Raw genomic sequence first — 21,818 nt, forward strand, 5'->3', positions numbered from 1 at the left:
TAATGACTCATCTACTTCTCCTGCCCAGATCTGTCACCTGTGCTTGAGACACACCTCTGCCTGCCCAAAGGGATGTCTAGGCAACTCAAACTTAGCAAAGCCCCTTTAAACATCACAATCACCCATCATTTGCCCCAGATAAAACTAAGAGTCATCTTTGCCACCCTCTCTTCTTCCTCACCGTCAATATCAGTCTCATCGCCAACGCTTGAAGATTGCATCCCTAAGTCCTTATGGACTTTCTCTGGTCCAAGCTACCTATAACTCTGGTGTGAACCATTTCAACAACTGGTTTCGCTACTTCAGTCTTGTTCCCCTCCCATTTATTCTCCATACTGCTATCAGGATGAGCTTTCAAAGAACACCTATCTAGGTGTTCCCACTGTGGTGCGGTGGGTTAAGAATCTGACTGCAGGGGCTCCGGTCACTGCGGAGGTGCAGGTCTGATCCCTGGTCTGATCCCTGGCCTGGTGCAGTGGGTTAAAGGATCTGACGTTGCCACTGCTGTGGTGTAGGCTTAAAACTGCAGCTCAGATTCAATCCCTGGTACGGGAACTTCCATATGCCATGGGTGCCATTAAAAAACTAACCAGCCAAATAAAAAACTAACCAACCAAATAAAAAACCCCACCTATTTAAGGATGTTAGTTTCTGCTTAAAATCATCTGATGGCTTCTTACTACCATTTGGATAATGTCTAAATTCCTTAAGGATACTTACGAAAGCCCTCTAGGATCTGACCCCCCCCCCCCCTTTACATCTCCAGGCTCATCTCTCCCACCTCCTGCCATGCCTGACTTCTTTCAATTCTAGGATACTGACCTTTCACTTCCCTCTGAGCCCTCATTTCAGCAGTTATCCCTTCTGCTGAGGGGCACCCACTCCCACCCTAGCTCCCTTTCCTCTGGCTAATTCTCACCTCTCCTTCAGTCTAAGATGCAATTGGTACTTCCTCAGGGATACCTTTCCTGACCTTTAAACTAGCCCAGATCCCCTGCTATGTGAACCCACAGCGTCCTGAAGGGCCCTACCAGAATTCAAGCCTACTCACACTTAGTAAACATCTGCTGAATGAATAAGGGAACCCAGAGGAAAGACATCCTAAAAGACCAAGCGGTGCTGGATCTCCACTCGGCAGGCGAAAGACTCCTCCCCTGGACTGTAGTAATTCCATGCAGAAATCCATGGCATCTGCAGGTTCTGAACTCTGCTTTACGCTGACTCAACAAAGGAGAGGAGGAGCACTGGCAGTGCGGCGGCAGTGTGTGGCACCAAGTGAGACACATGACAGGGACTTACTTCAATAAGCGGATTGCGTGGCTGAAGCCATCACCTTCCATTTGCACTCCTTGATGGGGAATCTCCAGATTGGACAACTGGCAAGAGAAAAGCACAGTTATATCAGACCACCAATTTTACAAAGGAAACTACCTTTCCTAAGTACTACTACCACTATTTTCGTGGCTTCTATTCTAGGGTCCCTCTGTCACAAAGTGCAACATATCAGGCATAAGCACTGTCCTCCATCATCAGATTTCCCAGAAAACTATATTAAGTCCAGCAAAATGCAAAGATGAGCCAGAGCTTCCAGTTAAAAAACACCCCCACAGGTGGCAAATCTTCAGAATTTGGGAGGTTGATTTAATTTTTGCGGCAAAGCCGCAAGTAATCCAGAATCAATTCTGGTGGTCCCACACAAGGCAACTGTAAAATAAGACCAATTTTCTTGTGTGATTCAATTACGTCTGTTCGAAACAAAGTTTGAGCCATAGCCACATTTCATTTTTAATCATGAACAATATTTACATGAAATGTATTTTTTTAATATTTTTATTTTTAACCATTAAACTATTTCCTCTGTGAAACCCAAGAAGAAAAGATTTCCAATTTATGCATTTACCCAGTGAGTTATCTTTCCCAACTGCTGGGTTTAGAAAATGAGCTTTTAAAAAAAGGCATGCAGGGGTAGTGTCTGAGACCCTATCAGTGGAACGACAGGTTACTTGAGAATACCAGGAAGTCACCTGATCTAGCAAAGAAATGCTTGTAGTCAGCAGATATTCCCAGATCTTCTCTGCCAGCCTAATTCTTTATATCCACCTTGTTCCAGAAAGGATTTAAGGCAGCCCTAAGGCATTTGACAGAGCCCTGTTCTTTGGTCCTGGGAAGAGCAGAGGTTTAGAAAAATAGCTGCTGACCAAATAGGCAGCAGTTTCAGATTCAAAAGAAAACAACGCTTGGGCGGGCTCACAAAACACTGCCTCTGCTCTCTGGATTACAAATATAAGCATTCCTGGTAAGATCAGATTTAATTATTCACATCTCAGTATGAATTAAGCAGAAAAAAGTGCCGGCTTTTGCCTCTAACATGTCTTTTTCATCGACAGAAGGAAAAGTGATTTAAACTTTTTAGAGCTTGGTTGAGTTCAACAGAGAACTACAGAATGTTGCATGGCCTATGTGTGCAACAGGTACAGGAGCACAGAGAAAGGGGACAGAGAGGCCATGTGTCTATGTGGGCACACAAGTCTTTGTGGTTGCTAGCCTGTGGGTAGCAGGGAAGAGAGCAGATAGGCCACTGGGCCCTGGAGCCGCCCTTCCCGCTGCAAGGGAGTAACTGAATGACATTCGTATAATCAATCACACAGCATGAAGAAAAAGCCCAAGAACAGAGTCAAGTCGACAGGAAGCACAGATGCTGTAGTTTAGGAGCTGTGGCCCGTTCCCAGACAGGAGGACATCCATCAAGTGCACAGTTCTAGGAGCTGCGACATGGAGGAAACGAGGACCTACTTCAGGTGCCTGTCCCTGGGCTACCAGTGCTGCTCACGATTTCACACCTTATCCTCTGCTTTCAGATCCCTTAAGCCCTATAAAGCATACAAGCGCTTATGGTCCAAGCCCTAGCCACTGCCTGTTTTGTAAATAAAGCTCTGTTGGAACAGAGCCACGCTCCTCTGTTTAGTATCACCTATGGCTGGTTTACACTGTTACGGCAGATGTGAATAGCTGTAATAAGAGACTATATGACCCACAAGGCCTAAAAAAATGTACTACCTGGCCCTTTACAGAAAGATTGTTGATCCCTGCTCTAAAGCATCAAAGTGTTTTCAACAAGTCTTCCCAAGACTATCATCCTCAGCCCAGCTGAAATAATCCACTTCCACATTTCTAGGTCTCTTCTTCATTCCCAATAATTTACGGAGGGAGGAAAGGAGTCTTACACAAAGTCAAACTTTAAACTAGAGGGAAATAATTAAGCTTTTGGTGTATTACTTTTAAGGGCTGTCAATCCTTGGCCAAAGCCCTTTTCGGAAACATAAAAATATGGGTTCTGTCACCTCCCTTTACTTTCACGTTTGGGGAGCATGCTGGATATTATAATTGCATATTCTTGAAAGACACCAATTCTGCCTAAGTCTATTGCGTCTTCCAAGAGAAAAAAGTAAAAATTTAGTTTAATATGCTTTCTGCTCTGCTTCTCAGAAAGGAATCCAATTTTATTAGTTTATAAGCAATATGTACAAATTCACCCACTGAAAAATGAGCCACTCCGTTATCAACTAACCATCTCTAAAAGGCTTATATAATGATTCTTCTAAGAGGCATACAAGGAAGATATCAGGTCTCAAAAGTTGTCCTTTGAAAAAAAAAGGGGGAAGAATTTAATTTCTATTTCCACAAAGAAAGCCCACAATTTGGAATCACAAAGATGAAATACTTTAAGTCATATTTTACACGTATACCATGAGATGCAGTGATTTCAACCACACCCCTCCCCAAATAAACAAGATCACAACCATGAAGTTCTCCTAATGCAATCCAGGTAGCTTTAGCAAGGTATTTAAAAAATTACTCTGAGTACCCAAAACTGTTCCCCCAAGTTACCTCCAACCGAAGTCCTACAAATGGCATATTTGTATCACACATAGCGACGAAGTGAGCTAGAACTTTATTGAAGGCACACATTTCTCCTGATCGTTTGGTTTTCTTGGGTTCTACTGGACATAGATCATCAGACAACTAGAATTTAAGTAAAAAACACAAGCGGGTAAAAAAAGTACATGTGATGCAATTAGTTAATGCAGTTGAACTACTATAATAAAAGTCAAGGTTAACCAAATGTTAATTCATTCAAAAAATGTTTACTGAGCAAATACTGACCTAAACAACAGATTAGGAGTAAATATTATGTATTTAATGAGCTGTCTTGCGGAAAATGGTGCAAATTATCAATTAAAAGAGAAGCATCTTTAAGAAAATGTAGACATTTGCTTACTGCTGCCCAGTCTCTTAAAAACCATACCCAATTTTTTCTCTTTCCCATATTAAAAATGGTTAAAGAACACAGCAGTTAACAGACACGAACGCTGTGCTCATTTCTGAATGAGATCATACCTTGCGCTTGGTACTGGTCTTAGGCTGTTTCCCATTTTTTGTACGATAAACTAATTCCTGGATGTTTTCTTTGAACTGCTGCAGCAGGAGGGCCATGACAGGGCTGTCTTCACGATCTGCAGCATTCACAGACATGAAGTAGTACTTGTATGACAGCTGAGTGGGTTTATTGGGAACCTCCAACATCTCCACAACCTAAAAAGGCCCAAATCAGAAATGAGACTCAAAAATATACTTCGTAAGTGTTGGACATCTTCCTCCTTATATCAAGTAGGGCTCAGAACCATAAATCTAATGTAGATGAGTTTTTTCTTCAGACAAGGGACAAATCAGTGATGATCTCAAAGAAAAGCACTGCCGTTAAATACATAATTTGTTTTCTAAAAAAAAGAGATCTGACTAAAGAACAATGATAAAAGTAAAAGCAACCATAAACTATAGCAAATGGGACATTTAGACCATCAGCATTAGGTGTTCTTGATATTCATACCTTAGCTTATAAATTGAAAATATTTTCTGCTTAAATCTAGCAGATCTGCTAGATTTTCCACAATGGTATCTATTTCAAACTGCCCTGCTGTCTCCCTTAACCACTGAAACATCCTAAGAACTCCACTCTTAGGGCAGAGAAAAAGGACAACGCCTCTCACTTGGAGGCATACGAAAACAAATCCTGATTTTTCAAGTGAAATTAATGGTCACTGTGAGGATAAGGATAACACCGTCAACAACAGTTAACACTGATACAGAGCTCACTGGGTGCCATGTACTGTCCTAAGTATTTGACACATGTTAATGCATTTCTTCCTCCTAATAACTCTATGAAGTAAGGATTCTTATCTTCATTTTTCTGATGAAGAAATTAGGCACAAAAAAGTTAGGTTAATTGCCCAAGATCTCAGAGCTGAGAAGTGATGGACTCTTGCTTTGATCCTAGAGGTCTGGCTCCAGAGCCCATGTTCTTACTCACTGTTCCCGCACACTGTTTTCGAGGTCGACTGAAAACTTAGGAAAAGCCCCCTAAATACTTTAGTGAGAGAAGAAAATGTCACTGAACAAAGCCCTTGATCAACACACACTTTGTCTCTTTTCCTGTCCCCCTTCTCCCTATTTCCCCTCTTCCCTACACACTCTCTTCAGGAAATTGTCTGGCCAACACCTAAGCATCAACAGGGTGGTGCTTGAGGAAACGCAAGAATTAAAAGAAAGATGGAACTTCACCAAAGAAGATATATGGATGGCAAATAAGCACATCATCAGCCATCAGAGCAGCATAAATTAAGACTATGATAAGACACCACTATGCAACTATCAAAATGGCTAGCATTTTAAAAAAAAAGTCACAATACTAACTGCTGGCAAGCGTGTAGAGCAACTAGAACTCTCATGCATTGCTGGCAGGAATGCAAATGGGTCCAGTCACTTTGAAAAACGGATGAGCATTTTCTTACAAAGCTAAACATACATTTAGTGTGTGACCCAACAATCTCACTTAGTTACTTATCCAAAAGAAATGAAAACTGAAGTTCACGAAAAAAATCTATATGCAAATGCTTAGAGCAGCTTTATTCACAATTGCCCCAAACTGGAAACGACCCAGACGGCTTTCAGTGAGAGGCTGGATAAACAAACTGATACATCCATACCATGAAACACTACTCAGAAACAAAAAGAATGAAATATTATACATACAACAATACAGATGAAAATCAAAGGCATTATGCTGAGTGAAAGCAACTAGACTCAAAGGCAAAACTAGAGACAGTGGTCACTGGGTGAGAGTGGGGGGAGGGTTTGATTACAGAGGGGCAGCATGAGGGAACTCTGGGGGATGAGGGACCTGCTCTGTCCTGTTGAGATGGGGGTTACAAAGCTGTATGCACTTATTAAATCTCAGACACTAAAAAGTCTGAATTTTCACTGCAGGTTAATTATATCTCAATAAAGCTGGCAAAAGTAAAAGAGCCGAAAGACATTTAAAGGCAATAGGGTTTTCCTCTGTTCCTAATGTCCACGGTAGTTTTTTCCACTACTGGGAATGTATCGTCCTTAAGTGAGAAAGATGCAGGATGAAGAGTCATGTACATTCAGTTTTGGTCTAAACCATGTGAAACAAATTATTGCTTTATAATAAACCACCAGTCACTTGAAACTTAAAGCCTGGCTTTTTGTTGGATATTAAATAAGGTCAGAAAATTATAAATTATAACCAATTTATTTTATGTGTGGCTGAATATGAAAAGGGCTTTGTGTGTTCATAGGTTTGATTATTATGCATATCATTTCACATGCAGACCAGGGAGCTCACGGAGAACTGAAACCACCACCTTCTATCTTGTGCTTTAAAATTCACAAAAAAAGTGAAATTTACATCAATGACAGACTTACTAATCTACAAAAGTAACTCTAACTTAATACGTACCAGGCTGCACAGGGTACCTTTTAAAACAGTATCTTTTGGAGTTCCCGTCGTGGCGCAGTGGTTAACGAATCCGACTAGGAACCATGAGGTTGCGGGTTCGGTCCCTGCCCTTGCTCAGTGGGTTAACGATCCGGCGTTGCCGTGAGCTGTGGTGTAGGTTGCAGACGCGGCTCGGATCCCGCGTTGCTGTGGCTCTGGCGTAGGCTGGTGGCTACAGCTCCGATTCGACCCCTAGCCTGGGAACCTCCATATGCCGCGGGAGATGCCGCGGGAGCGGCCCAAGAAATAGCGACAACAACAACAACAACAAAAAAAGTATCTTTTAAAAGTACAGCTCAAAACCTTAAAAAAAATTCACTCCCATTACCTTCAACCAACAATCCTGAATTAGGTTTTTTAAACACCTTAGAATCTTAGCCAAAAGTATTCACTTGGTGTACACAAAAATTTCTACGAGCAGGAAATATAGTTATGAAATATATGAGTCCATACTTCAAATTCTGGCAATTTTTAACCAATTCAAAGATCTCAAAGAAACTTAACTGGAAAACATCTAGAAAGAGTGAAAAAGGAATAAGGATTTTGCTGTATACTGAAAAGTACATGCAATCAATAAAATGGATATATACACATGCATTTTTTTTTCTCAATTAAGGATGAGAAAATAAAGCTACTTCAGGCAGCCACATCTAAAAGGCAGCACTATACAAGTTAACATTTGATTAAAACCAAACAAGTTTACCTGACACCAAAACATTTCCAAACCTTCACAGTAGTTGCTTTCAAACTTTTTCCTTACATAGGGAAGATGCCTCATTCCAAGCAGAAACTAGGTCTCACAGGGGGAGAGATCCTAGGGTGAGGGATGGGAGCATATCTGGTATTTCCCAACCCTGCCTCAACATAACATAATTTCTTACAGATATGACTTTCCTCTCTCCCCATCCTGACCATCTCTTCCTCCATCTTCTAGGTTGAGAATCACTACACCAAATTCAAATATCCAATAAAACATATTTGCAAATTAAGCTAAACAATAAATCATTCAAGATACTAAGAGAATTATTGAACTAGATCACTCAAATCAACTCTCTGCATACTTACAATGTAGTATTGTGGGAGACGGGTAAGTTTAATGAACAGCTTATTCTTAGAGAGGTTTCCAATAGGATGGGTTGAGTAATTGGACAGCTGCAATGTTTCACTGCTTATTGTAGGCAAGTGTTTTATAGATTGCTTACAACGCTGTTGTCCAAGCCAAAACCTTAATTTAAAAGAGAGAATCCACATCACAAAATCAGACTTTTCAGATTGACTATGTGCCATCAGTTTATAAATAGATTATTAAATCCCACTAAGAAACCAATTAATTTGAAATTTAGCTGAACTAGTAAAAGGACACATGAACATCATGATGAACGTTTCTCTTGTTTGGTACTGGACTGTTGCTTCTAGTTCTAGCTTAAGAAGTTTAAACTGCGGGATGAATGATTTTGATTCGTTATAAAGGAGAACTAACCAGCATTAAGGCTGACACACTATGTCAGTTTATTATAAGAGATGAAAGATTTCCTATTGTTTATAAGATAGCACAAGCTAGTCACAATACCCCTTATAAAATGCCTGAAGTGTCTATAAAACACACACACAAAAAAAACACCCATAACAGTATTTCATTTCCCTGGTATCACTGAAGATACAGAGTCCCAGTTTTTATACTGCACATATAAAGTGATGAGTACACCTAGCAGGTGCCAGAAAGTGCTCCCCTCTCTCACTTAAGGCACCAGATTTCACTTTGATGCTTCTACTACAGTACTCCTCTCATTCCCTGCATTTGCTTTTCTATCTTTGAGGCTGGGATACCATATAATATGTGATAAGGGGATAAAATGATTGGTGAACACAAACTCACTGATCCGCAATGAGACAACTTGGAAAACGAGGACAAATTTAGAAGCTTTTCACAGCAACATAACAATGCCACAAAATCCAAGTTCATCATCAGTAGGCTCACCAGGCTGAACAGGGTGTGGACCAGCTTGGGTCCTGTTGCATTTGTGTGCTGAGCTGCATGTGGTACAAAGCGTGTCCTAGTCATGCACAGTAAAACTAGGTTTAACATATAACATGTTAAGGCCATTTTGTCAACTGTTACCCAAAAAAAATGTATCTGGAAACTGTTTTTTTACACCGAAAACAAATTTAACTACAACTTCACAGGATCAACTGCTAGAACTGGCTATTGATTATGGAATGAAAATAAATTTTGAAAATACATCAATACCTGCTTCATTTTGGATGACAGTGAAAAACGAACATCCTTTTTTTTTTTTTTTTTTTGGTCTTTTTAGGGCCACACCTGCAGCACATGGAGATTCCCAGGCTAGGGGTCAAATCAGAACTGTAGCCACCAGCCTACACCACAGCCACAGCAACACCAGATCTGAGCCAGGTCTGTGACCTACACCACAGCTCATGGCAACGACGGATCTTTAACCTGCTGAGAGAGGCCAGGGATCCAACCTGCGTCCTCATGGATACTAGTCAGATTCGTTTCCACTGCGCCACGACAGGAACTCCTAAATCTGCTTTTAAATCTCTACTTCCAGTCTCACACCTTTGTGAGACTGGTATCTCCGCTATGTATGTTATTTTTTATTTTTACTTTTTTATTTTCATTTTGATTTTTTCATTTATTTTTATTTATTTATTTATTTATTTTTGCCTTTTCTAGGGCTGCTCCTGCGGCATATGGAGGTTCCCAGGCTAGGGGTCTAATCGGAGCTGTGGCCACTGGCCTACAGCAAATCGGGATCCGAGCGGCGTCTGCGACCTACACCACAGCTCACGGCAATGCCAGATCCTTAACTCACTGAGCAAGGCCAGGGACTGAACTCGCAACCTCACGGTTCCTAGTTGGATTCGTTAACCACTGCGCCACGACGGGAACTCCTGTATGTTATTTTTTTAAAAACCGGAGAAACAGTTGAGATATACATTATCTCCTGTGATTAACATCATCATCAATCCAAGCTAGACAAGTCATGACAAACAAGAAAAAAGCTCACTTGCCACATTAAAAATTCTAAAAAAATCAGGAGTTCCGTCGTGGCGCAGTGGTTAACGAATCCGACTAGGAACCATGAGGTTGCGGGTTCGGTCCCTGCCCTTGCTCAGTGGGTTAACAATCCGGTGTTGCCGTGAGCTGTGGTGTAGGTCGCAGACGCAGCTTGGATCCTGCGTTGCTGTGGCTCTGGCGTAGGCCAGTGGCTACAGCTCCGATTCAACCCCTAGCCTGGGAACCTCCATATGCCGTGGGATCGGCCCAAGAAATAGCAAAAAGACAAAAACAAACAAACAAACAAACAAATTCTAAAAAAATCAGAAAGTCGCAAAAGCCTTGAACTTACCAATGTGTGTCTGTACTTAAACTCACACTATTTATAGGAAAGGTCCCCTGGTTGTCACTTATAATATAGTGCTTCTCATATGATCTTTCGTGAATGACCGGTTTATCACTAATTTATCATGGGACATTAATTTTTTTTGAAATGACTATTGAAATATAATTTATACAGCATAAAATTAAAAAACGTAAAATTCAACTGTTCTAAGTATACAGTTCATTGACTTGTAAATTTACTAAGTTTTGCAATCCTAACCACAATCTAGTTTTAGAACACTTAGAACATTTCCACTGCCTCAAAGAGATGCTCGTTTACAGTTAATCCCCAGTCCCAGGCAACTGTGAATCTACTTTCTGTTGTGTAGATTGTCCTTTTCTGGACATTTTATATAAATGGAATCATAAAATGTGTGATCTGTCATGACCGCCTTCATTCACTTCACTTAGCATCCTGTTTCAGGATTCATCCATGTTGTAGCACGTATCAGTCCTTCTTTCCTTTTCATCGCCCGACTAACACTGCACTGTATGGATGGGCCACATTTTGTTTATCCATTGTCAGCTGATAGACACTTGGACTGTTTCCACTTCTTGGCTCTTATGAATAATGCCGCTATGGGTATCCATATGCAAGTATATGTGTGGACTTACATTTTTATTCCACTAGGAGTAGAATTATTGGATCATACAGTAAATTCATGTTTCAGTTTTGTTTTGTTTTTTTCAGTCTTTTGGGGGCCATGCCCTCTGTACATGGAGCCTCCAGGGCTAGGGGTTGAATCGGAGCTGTAGCTGCCAGCCTACACCACAGCCACAGCAACGCCAGATCTGAGCCGCGTCTGAGACCTACACCACAGCTCACGACAATGCTGGATCCTTAACCCACCGAGCGAGGCCAGGGATCGAACCCACGTCCTCATGGGTATTAATTGGGTTCGTTAACCCCGAGCCATGACAGGAACTCCTACGTTTAAGTTTTTAAAGAAGCTGCCATGGGTTCAATCCCTGGTCCCTCGCAGTGGGTTAAAGGACCTGGCATTGTCACAGCTGTGGCTCAGATTCAATCCCTGGCCTGGGAACTTCCACATGCCACTGGTGGGGCCATAAAAATTTTTAAAAATAATAATAAAAAATAAATAACAATCACGCTGTGTTAATGAAAGTTATTCATGTCGAATTCCTCAAATATTTACAAAATCAGACTGGCAAAAGGAGTAGACTAGAAGTTCAAGAAACCAATAGATCCCCTCAACAGTCTAGCTCCTCATCCCCACTCCCCTGCCCTGTCATCTGCCAGTTTGCTTTTAATCTCTGACATTTATTTTATCCCTTGGAATTTTGTTTTATCGATTAAAAAAGAGCATCTGTTAAGAGCTGCCATAATGGTACCTTTGTGTACCAGGATGGTGATGAAACCTCAGAGAATTGTCTCTAGCTCCATTTTCAATTTTATTTGGTTTAACAGCTTGAAGCATTCAAAGGATTTTGAGACAAACTGAGTGATGGTATTAGAGAAGCCAAAAACGACTACTCTGATGACAAAGTGTCAGCAGGTAGATTCATACCATGAAGATTATCCTGGATAAGAACAAATATGACTCTACTGCAAAGAACACTGGATACAATAAAATTCATTGTGTAAGTGATCTAAAGAGCGCTTGTACAGGAGAAAATGTGGCAAGGAATCAAAGTTGAATGTCACACCTATATTTGCTCTAGAGGGGAAATTTGATATGAAGCACTGCCATCTTGGACCTATTCCAAGACAATTTAGATTCTAAGTACCCAAAGGTGCTCATGTTTCAGGTCGTTAACATTAGGATAGTGGCTGATCAAGAGTAATGACGGAGAAGAAAATATATCTTGTCAAAATAAGTTTCCATTTTTAGTCTCGAGCTAAATAAATAAGCTTACTTAAGTTGTTGAATCCAAGGGATGATCCGTTTCATATCATCATTCACAGACTTCTCCATGTCATCCAGTGTGGCCTGGTCTATAGCATAAAGTACTTCATTAATTAATTGCTTACACAAGATAGCTAGGTAGCCCAAAATTTAAATGTTGTTTTAGGCAGAAAGTAATGTTATTTTTGAGTCAGAGAAGAACTAAGCTAAAAGCATCATTAGGCATAAGTTAACCTAATTTGTTTTCCCTCTTTAACATTTAGAGAGAGTTATAGTTAGGATACTTAATAGCAAATGCACATTGCAGGAAGAATAAGCAACAAATACATGAATTAGTTATTTGCCTATATTTTAGTTCCCCAAATTCTTAGTCTAGTTCATATTTTAAACATGTATGTATTTAAAACCCATAGTATTACTACACTTAGAACCTTAAAAACTATGAAAACTATAAAACTCCATGAAAATGTTTATTAATTAAACACAAATGGTCTCTGGCATAAGCAAGAGCTGCTGGTTGAAGATTAGCTTGCTAAATAAGCAAGAGCTGTCAGCTAAAGATTAGCTTGCTACACATCACCTGGAATTTTTAATGATACTAGAAAATACTAATAGAATGTTGAGCAAAAAAGCAAAATATGAAATGATTTCAATTAAAGAAAAAAGTATAGAAAAAAATAAAAAGAGCACTGCTATGGCATGAATTGTATCCTACCGCCCCCCCCCAATCCTGCTAATTCATTTGTTGAAATCCTAACTCCTCCTGTGAGGGTGTTTAGAGGTGGAGCCTTTGAGAGATAATTAGGTTTCAATGAGGTCATGAGGGTGGGGCCCTCATTTAAGATTACTGCCTTTATAAAGGAGAGACACTAGAGAGCTCAGTACTCTCTTCCTGCCATGTGAGGACACAGCAAGAAGGCTGACAACTGTAAGCCAAGAGGCGAGCCCTCACCATAACTCGGCCATGCTGGCAAACTGATCTCAGACTGCCAACCTCCAGAACTGTGAGAAAATAAATTTCTGTTGTTTAAGCCACCCACTCTGTAGTTCACTGTTATGGCAGCTTGAGCTGAGACAGGCATACATCCACTAAAAATAATGCTTGCCAACAGGTTAACTTTTTCACTTCTCTCATTTTTACATGTTTAGTTCTTTTGTTTACCTTATGTATATGTACTATGTTAAACGTCAAGAAAACGGTTAAATAAAAAGTTCTGAAAAACCAACAACAACCACCTAATGTGCTGCTTATCATTTAGCCATCATAAATGTGATGTGATTTAAAGTAATGAGGCCAGTTTTCTATGAGCAGTTCATAGGAAACGCTACCTTTATAGCCATACAATATAACCAGAAAGCCTTTTATTTTCATCAATATATCTAGCTTAATAGTAATTTCAAATGGCAAATGTGCTAATATATAGTCAAAAACACTGTTCTACTAGCAACACAAAAGACACTTAAGTTCCTAGTGTTTCATCATTTCCGAACTCCAACTTGGTAACAGAACATGTTAGAAAGTCAACTTCAATTTCTACTGCGTTTAAGCCAGAAAAAAATCCTTTACTCTAGGATTTTGTACCCCAATTATCTGAGATATTTATACTGTCATAAATTTGTTCTTTAGCCATGAACAATCCCTTGCAGTCTTCTCCATGTTACCCAACTATGAGTGGTAACACAGTTAATATAAAAAAAGATCAGTCATCAACATTATTACATAAGAGAAAAAACATGAAATGCACTTTGTACTGGGAAGTTTAACTTCTGTTACAAGAAAATCCAAAGTAGTGTTAAGATGGGCCCCAGGGACTAAACATCAGCTAGTTATTCCTTTCACACCTATGTTCTACACTGTTTATACCACCCCTCCCAATACCTAATGGCAAAAAATTTTTATTCTGCTTTGGTTAAAAATATTTTTCTTTACAGAGTGACTGTATCTTTTAGTAACTTACCAAGTCCATAAAGCATCAACTGGAACATTCCAGAATGCAAATCTACAAAAATGTGCAGACACTCCGAATTACCACAGGGCTCCAAGATAGGAACAACAAGAGCTGGAAGTGCAGTCTCTATAGAAGCTGAACAGTAAAGAATTAAGTTATATTTCTATCTGAGTATTTTCAAAATATATATGTATATATATATATATTTCTCAGTGAATAGAAACGAACCAACTATCCTGATGTTAGAGGAAAAACATAATTTAGCTAAACTGGAATAGTACTATTAGGTAAATTAGCAGCTTAAAAGGAAGAATGTAATCTACAAGGTAACCTGAAACAAACACACCCATCTCAAATAGGACAGCAAAAAAGACCCTCCAAGATTCCTTTGAAGAGCTTAAAATAGCTAGTGAAAATTTAACCTCATCAGTGAGCTGAGTTCTTGAACTTCCACTCAGTAATAACCAGTGAGTTAATTTTAAGGATTTTCTTTTTGATATAAGGGGAAGAAAATCAATTGTTCCCCTTAATCCCACAAATTGGCATAATGAAATGTAGTAAAGCAGCAGCACTGAAAGCACACCATGTGCTGATCACACTGAGGAGCTGCAAAAGGAATATGCCCTTCTGGTCACCACAGTCCTCTAAAGCTATGGCACAGGAGAAAAGCAGGCAATGAGGCGTGGAAATGTAGGCTTAGCCTTTGACCAGGTGTGACCTCTCTGTCCTTTGTTAAACAAGAACAATGACATCTTCCTGGCCATGCCATGGGTCCTTAGGAAGAAGTGACAAGCTTGTAAAGGTACTTTAACAAGTAAAGTGCTCAGTGATGTACACTATCTGTATTCCTTTATGAACCAAAGAAACGAACCAAACCCTCTTATTATGAATTGCTAATAATTAAAATGGGTGATGCTGCCACTGGTACTGTCTATACAAACAGATTAATAAAGCAAAAAGATTGCAGGAAACATATTTAATTAGATGAAAACAAATTGCTTTCAAGTATATCTAATACATATTTGCATACAAATGTCTAACATGCGGGCCCAGCAGCATTCACAACAAACAAAAAACAGCACAAAGGCACAAACGGGAATATCTTCAATATTCTATCATTCAGACAAGTGTGACAAATTAGTTCAAAACATGTTTTGCTGAAATTACTATGTTAATGTAACAAAAAATGCTTACAGACATGAAGCAGAGTTGCTGATTTTTAAAACATATCTGTACTGTTTTAATTCCTAATGGGATAGGAATATATTCTTTAAAGCAAAACCATTTTTAAAATGTAGCAATGGAGTAAAACTAATTCTGACATCTGAGATAACTACGATTTCAAACTAACAAAACTGAATATTTTGAAGACAGGCATCAGAGAAGAATACAGAGAACACAGTCCAAAAGATAGAAGAAATTTTGACACATATTTTGTGACTGCCAATGTCTGTATTTTTCTTTACAGAGAATAAACATAAGGCCCTAAGCATTGAAAGGCAACAAGTTTGGGGAGTTCCGGCTGTGGTGTAGCCGAAACGAATCCAACTAGTAACCATGAGGTTGTGGGTTCCATCCCTGGCCTCACTCAGTGGGTTAAGGATCCGGTGTTGCCATGAGCTGTGGTGTTGGTCGTAGACACGGCTCAGATCTGGCGTTGCCGAGGCTGTGATGTAAGCTGGCAGCTGTAGCTCCAATTCAACCCTTAGCCTGGGAATCGCCATATGCCACAGGTGCGGTCCTAAAAAGCAAAAAAAACAAAACAAAAAAGAATGAACGAACGAACAGGTTTTAGTGGAGTATATCCAGAATGGAGAAACTTATGAAGGGAGAAGTAAAGGCTGTGCAAAATGACTGGGCTGCAGGCTACTTTTTCCTGCAGCAGGAATGTATACACATCTTTTATTTCTCCCCATCTATCTATTTATTGAGGACAAGATGAGGAATGGACCAATAGACAGCAATATAAAGTGAGAAGACTAAAGAGAAGCAACTAAGCCCAATGAGGAATGGCTGTGTGTGGCTCTCAGCTTCTGAACGGGCTTCAAGGCCCCGCATCTGGTGCTGACAGAGCACAACCCAAGGCAGACGGCCCTGTGAAGGACTGAGTTACCTTCAGTGCCCTGCACTGCCTTTTTTGAAATTCGCTCCAAGAGTCCTGCCTACTCTCCCGAGACATTCCCACTCCCATTTCCCTCCTTCAAGAACCACATTCTGTCTCCTGGGCTGTCCAAAATCTACTGTCTGTGCACTCCTCTAGCCCTCCCCTGAAATGCTCCATTCTCCAAGCTACTTGTTTCCTCGGCTTATTCCAGTGGGAGCTGGAAGAAAAGCCAGGAGATTAATCAAAGGCGCTTGCACTAAGGGATTCCCAGAACAGACTACAGCCCTTGGCCCCAGAAGAGGGTCTGACTAAAGCATGCTTTCCCATCACAAAAGGGATCGAGTAAGACTACATAAAGAGTATAAATGCATGAACACGAATCTCAAAAACCAGTAAAGCATATGTCCTAAAAGGGTGGGTCAGCAAACCCTTCCCTATGGCAGGCCTCATTTACAGAAGTATTCCAATGAAAGCAGGTCGGAGGGGCCCCACTCCACATGCAAGTACCTCCCTCTCCTTCAAAACAGTCTCTGAAGCACTTTTCTCTAACACTGAGGACTCTACCAGGGCTTGCAAACCACTACTGTAGTATACTCCCACTGGAGTCAGAGAACGAGGAAGAGCCAGGACCAACATCCTGGAATGTTAGGGCCCAGAGAATTTAAGTGACTTGTTCAAGAGCACAAGAGCAGGCAAACCCCGATCTTCTGGCTATTCAAGCGGTGACATCTCTACAAAATGCTGCTAAAGAAAAATCTTTGCAACTTTCTCGAACAGCATAAGAAACTCGTTAAACACATGCTTGGAGTCCGTTTTTCAAAGTAATTTAAATATCCCCCGGGCAATTATACTGAAGGGTTTTTTTGTTTTTTATCTTACTAAGCCTTGTTCACAGATGATACTAAAGTAAACCAGAACCTATCAAAAAACACAAACCCTAATTTTCCAGAATCCCAATGAAATTTTAGAACTTTTTTTTTTTGCTTTTTCTTAGGGCCGCATAGGCGGCATATGGAAGTTCCTAGGCTAGGGTCGAATCAGAGCTACAGCTGCCGGCCTACACCACAGGCACAGCAATGCCTGGTCCGAGCTGTGTCTGCGACCTACACCACAGCTCAGGGCAACGTGGGATCCTTAATCCACTGAGCGAGGCCAGGGATCGAACCCGCAACCTCGTGGTTACTAGTCGGATTTGTTTCCACTGCACCACAAGAGGAACTCCGAATTTTGCTATTTTGAAAAATTAGAAATAACTAAAATTAGAAAAATTAGGAGTTCCCGTCGTGGCGCAGTGGTTAACGAATCCGACTAGGAACCATGAGGTTGCGGGTTCGGTCCCTGCCCTTGCTCAGTGGGTTAACGATCCGGCGTTGCCGTGAGCTGTGGCGTAGGTTGCAGACGCGGCTCGGATCCCACGTTGCTGTGGCTCTGGCGTAGGCCGGTGGCTACAGCTCCGATTCAACCCCTAGCCCGGGAACCTCCATATGCCGTGGGAGCGGCCCAAGAAATAGCAACAACAACAACAACAACAAAGACAAAGACAAAAGACAAAAAAAAAAAAGAAAAATTAAGGTTGCAAAAAAACTGTAGGCACAAGGTAATCCTGGCCGAAAACAACTGGGGTAGGGATAGTAAATATGCTCATTAGGATCCTGTGAAACTATATTCCTAGAATGAAAGCACTTACTTTCTAAATGACTGACTGCCCCCTAAAGCTCTGAATATACTAGGTAAGCAGAAGATTTTTCACTAAGTGTGTATATTTGCATTTCTTATTATGAACCTTGTTAATGTATTAACAGTTCAAAAAAATTTTAAAAAGACAAGGGATAAATTTTGCTTCATTCAGAGGTCTATTTTATAAATAAATACACTAAATATTTGCAAAGCTGCCTTAATCTTTCAGAAGAAGAACTAAAAGATTCATATTAAAATTTTAAAATAGCTTCCATTTCAATAGGAAAAAAAGTTTTAAGGAGAGTTGACATACATGTATTTTAAAAATAAGGTCAAGCTACATGAGAAAGAAGAAAGAGGAAAATCAGAATGGTAGATGATAAATTAAAATGCAGAATGCCCATCCTCTACAACAAAATCAGTATATCAGGGAAAAAAATCATTAAGAAAGACTCTTCACAAAATAAAAGTGGATACTAATTTAAACAAAAGAAAGACAGAAATGCCAATTTAAAAGAACCTACAGTTTTCATTGGCATTGAAGCCTCTAAGAATGGCCTTCAGTTCCTGGAGTTTCTGATGAGCCCGTGCATGGACACTGTCAATCAGGAGTTTTTCTATTGATAAATGATCAATCTGCATAAACAGAACAGAATTGTATGTGCAATTTAAACATTTTTATTTCAAAAGCCTGAGCAAAGATTATTGTGCTCCAAGATATTTCCTTTCAGAATCACACTGATTATTAACCAGTAAAAGAAAGCAAATTCAAAGTTAAAAAAAAAACAAACAAAAAACTTTCATGGTACTGACAGCTTAAAGATCACAGGTTTCTGGCAAGTATAGATGAAGACACTGCATGTATTGTTTATCACTGTGATTGAATGGCTGATCGTAATAAAACAAAAACTGTGATCTGATCTCAATTACAAAATTTGAAAGAACATCTTAAAGATTATACATTATAATATCAGATGTTAAAAAAACAACAAATTTACAAGCATAATATTCATTTAAAGTAAGTTTCATAAAAGGTTTTAGGAACAATTAGATATTTTAAAGAATTTGTGCTAAAAGTTAAAATGGTAAATTATATTCATGTAATCAAACCATTATTAAAATATATTGACATCTTTTACCTTCATGGCTCTTTCTACTAATTTGGAATCAGAAGCTGGCAAAGGAGGATCATGAAAAATCTGTAAAGGCTTGGAGACATCATTCTCGTCAATTTTAATTGTAACTTTGTGAACAGATGCTGTCCCTGTTTTTCTCCCAAGAACCTGTTGACTACAGAGAAAAAAGAAATATGAAGAATTTTTTCCAACACAGTCTTTTAACTTCTGGAATAAAAGAGACAGGCTATTGTGCACCTTATCCAGCCTAGAACATGGCAGGCCCTCACTGTTGGCTGAAGGAATATTAATATTGAGAAGATAGCTATTCTGTAACCCAACACGGTATGATTTACTACATTAAAAAAACCAAAGACAGAATTTAAAAATAGAACACATGCACACACACACACACACACACACACACACAAAATTCCCAAACAAAACGACCTATCTTTAACTGGTGTCTATTCACTTCTGATTCCTTTACAGAAAATGGGAATCAAGCAAAGTTCAAATGGGAAATAGAGGATTATAAAACAGCCTGATGCAGATTTTCCCAAAAAATCTTGCCCCAAATTTTTTAAAAGGCACAATTCAAAATGTAACACTGCAGTAAAACATTACACCCAATAATCTAACCTAATGGTTTTTCAAGCAATCTGGTATGAACTCAGAGTAATCTAGTCTTCTTTCCTTTTTTTTTTTTTTTTGGTCTTTTTAGCTTTTTAGGGCTGCACTCGCGGCATAAGGAAGTTCCCAGGCTAGGGGTCTAATCAGACCTACAGATGCTGGCCTATGCCACAGCCACAGCCACAGCAGATCTGAGCCACATCTGCGACCTACACCACAGCTCACGGCAACACCAGAGGATCCTTCACCCAGGGAGCGAGGCCAGGGACTGATCCCGCAACCTCATGGTTCCTAGTCAGATTCATTTCCACCGTGCCGCAATGGGAACTCCTAATCTTTTAAGAACAGTAGTTTTTAGTACAAACAGATAAATAGCTACATATTTAAAACATGCCATGTTCTAAGAAAAGTGTCAACTATGGATGTCTTATGTGGTTTATATGATGCCATGGGACTTTACCATACAAAATCATGCTAGAGATGCCCTGCCGCTGGTTCATGGCAAATCAGACGTATGAGAGAAAAGGAGAAACAAAAAGTAGATTTATCGGCATAGCATGACCCCATCAGAATCGACTTTACTTACTTCCAAACTGAGAGGGAGAGGCACTTTCCTGCATGATACCTTTCCACCTGTACAAGGTCTCCCCACCGTTCTCGAATTAACATTAGAGTTTGGGAATGTAGCACTTCTAACTGAAGTGATAAGCAGAAAGAATCTGATGGATCTCGTTAAGCAAATCAAATATATTACTACAACGGCCAATGAAGTATAAGCAAACTTCATTTAACAAAAGCTCTGTTCCCCAAAATTTTGGTTATTATTATTTTTCCAATGACATATAAAAAGTGCTGCAATTTGTGACATCGTTTTGGAAAAGGTTTTATATTTAATTTCGAACCAATATAAACAATATAAGGTCCGGGCTGGCCCTTAATTTATCATAGTTTAGAGAAAATGAGTAGACCAAATAGTACTATTTCTACCTCATCCCTTAAAATTTTTATCTGCAAAGTCAAGAGTAAAATTAAAAACTCAGTTTTTTATAGCCATATCGCTATTCTTTACACTGGCCAGTTCCCCTGCCCCATTTCTACCCAAAAGGGTGAGGGGAAGAGTTTAAGCTGCTATAGTTCAGGACTAGGGGCAAATGGAAATGTGTGTGTGCTGGGGGTAGGGAGACACAATTTAAAAAAACAAAAAACAAAAAACAAATTCAGGGCTCAAATTCCAGAAGGATACGCAGGCAGTTGTACATGTCCTGAAGAGGTTTCTCATCAGCAAAGAGCCTAGATTGTACCAGTTGGTGGATAAAGTTGATCTGCATACTATGAACCAAGGCTCGCCCATCTTCCATTGGCAGGAGAAAAGAAGGTGGTTAATCAGAAAAGGGTACAGATTGTGTCACAGACCAACTAAGGAAGAGTATATTCACTAACGATGAGTTAAAAAAAAAAAAAGAACTGACATTATCTATGAAAACTAGAGAGTATTATACTAAAGACACTGAAACCTTTGTGGTCAGTAGGTAGTTATGATTATCATAAAATCTGCTTCAAATCACAGGATGAATACATTGCTAAACACATTTATCATTCTGTAAGAATGTTTCAATAGTATAAAATCATCAAACATTTAAATGAATACTTATGATTTAAATCGGTATTTATGATTTACCTCCTGTTTCCTTATCCTCAACTAGAATTTCCAGCTTGAGAAGACGCCATGGCACATCAGGGTCATCTCCCATCACGGTCAAGGTGGCTTCAAATTCTCCTTCAACTCGAAACTTCACCCGGCCATTTGCTTTTAGAAGAAGAAGAAGAAGAAGTCCACTTTGCTAGAAAACGAGCAGCTGCCTGCTAACCTAAAACTTTCAGTCTTGCTCCCAAGAAATTTTAAATAGATTGAAGATTCTTTCATACGTGTTCAAACAATACAGCGGTTCCGGCATAAACAGTAGCCAGCTTCCAGGTCATCAAGAAACCAGAGGCAACTCTTCTAACATCAAGGAACAATATTTTCTTGAGGCTCAACTCTAGGACCTAGTCTTTCCTTCAGCCCCAGGCGATCTCACCCACTCCCCAGCTTCAAATATTATGTTTCTGGGTACTAAAGGGAAATGATATGGTACAAGTAATGGATTCAAACACCACCAAAATTGTAGGTCGAGACTTCACAAGGGCATTTGAAAATATTAAACCTC

At 39.7% G+C, this 21,818-nt stretch overlaps 1 protein-coding gene across 1 annotated transcript in view; it reads right to left on the reverse strand.

Annotated features, from left to right (window-relative positions):
• The window catches only part of MED14 (mediator complex subunit 14), a 71,616-nt gene that overhangs the window by 33,379 nt on the left and 16,419 nt on the right, over positions 1-21,818 (reverse strand). Inside the window, exons 6-16 of the mRNA XM_047764363.1 lie at positions 21,290-21,418; positions 20,855-20,962; positions 20,198-20,330; positions 19,003-19,153; positions 18,388-18,499; positions 14,092-14,217; positions 12,144-12,222; positions 7,925-8,084; positions 4,399-4,593; positions 3,889-4,023; positions 1,300-1,376 (exon numbers count right to left, since the gene is read on the reverse strand). Of these exons, the coding sequence (XP_047620319.1) occupies positions 1,300-1,376; positions 3,889-4,023; positions 4,399-4,593; positions 7,925-8,084; positions 12,144-12,222; positions 14,092-14,217; positions 18,388-18,499; positions 19,003-19,153; positions 20,198-20,330; positions 20,855-20,962; positions 21,290-21,418 (1,405 nt within the window). The remainder of the gene's footprint in view (positions 1-1,299; positions 1,377-3,888; positions 4,024-4,398; positions 4,594-7,924; positions 8,085-12,143; positions 12,223-14,091; positions 14,218-18,387; positions 18,500-19,002; positions 19,154-20,197; positions 20,331-20,854; positions 20,963-21,289; positions 21,419-21,818) is intronic.

Source organism: Phacochoerus africanus, chromosome X, assembly GCF_016906955.1.
Source record: "Phacochoerus africanus isolate WHEZ1 chromosome X, ROS_Pafr_v1, whole genome shotgun sequence".
In the NCBI taxonomy this organism is placed as follows: Eukaryota; Metazoa; Chordata; class Mammalia; order Artiodactyla; family Suidae; genus Phacochoerus; species Phacochoerus africanus.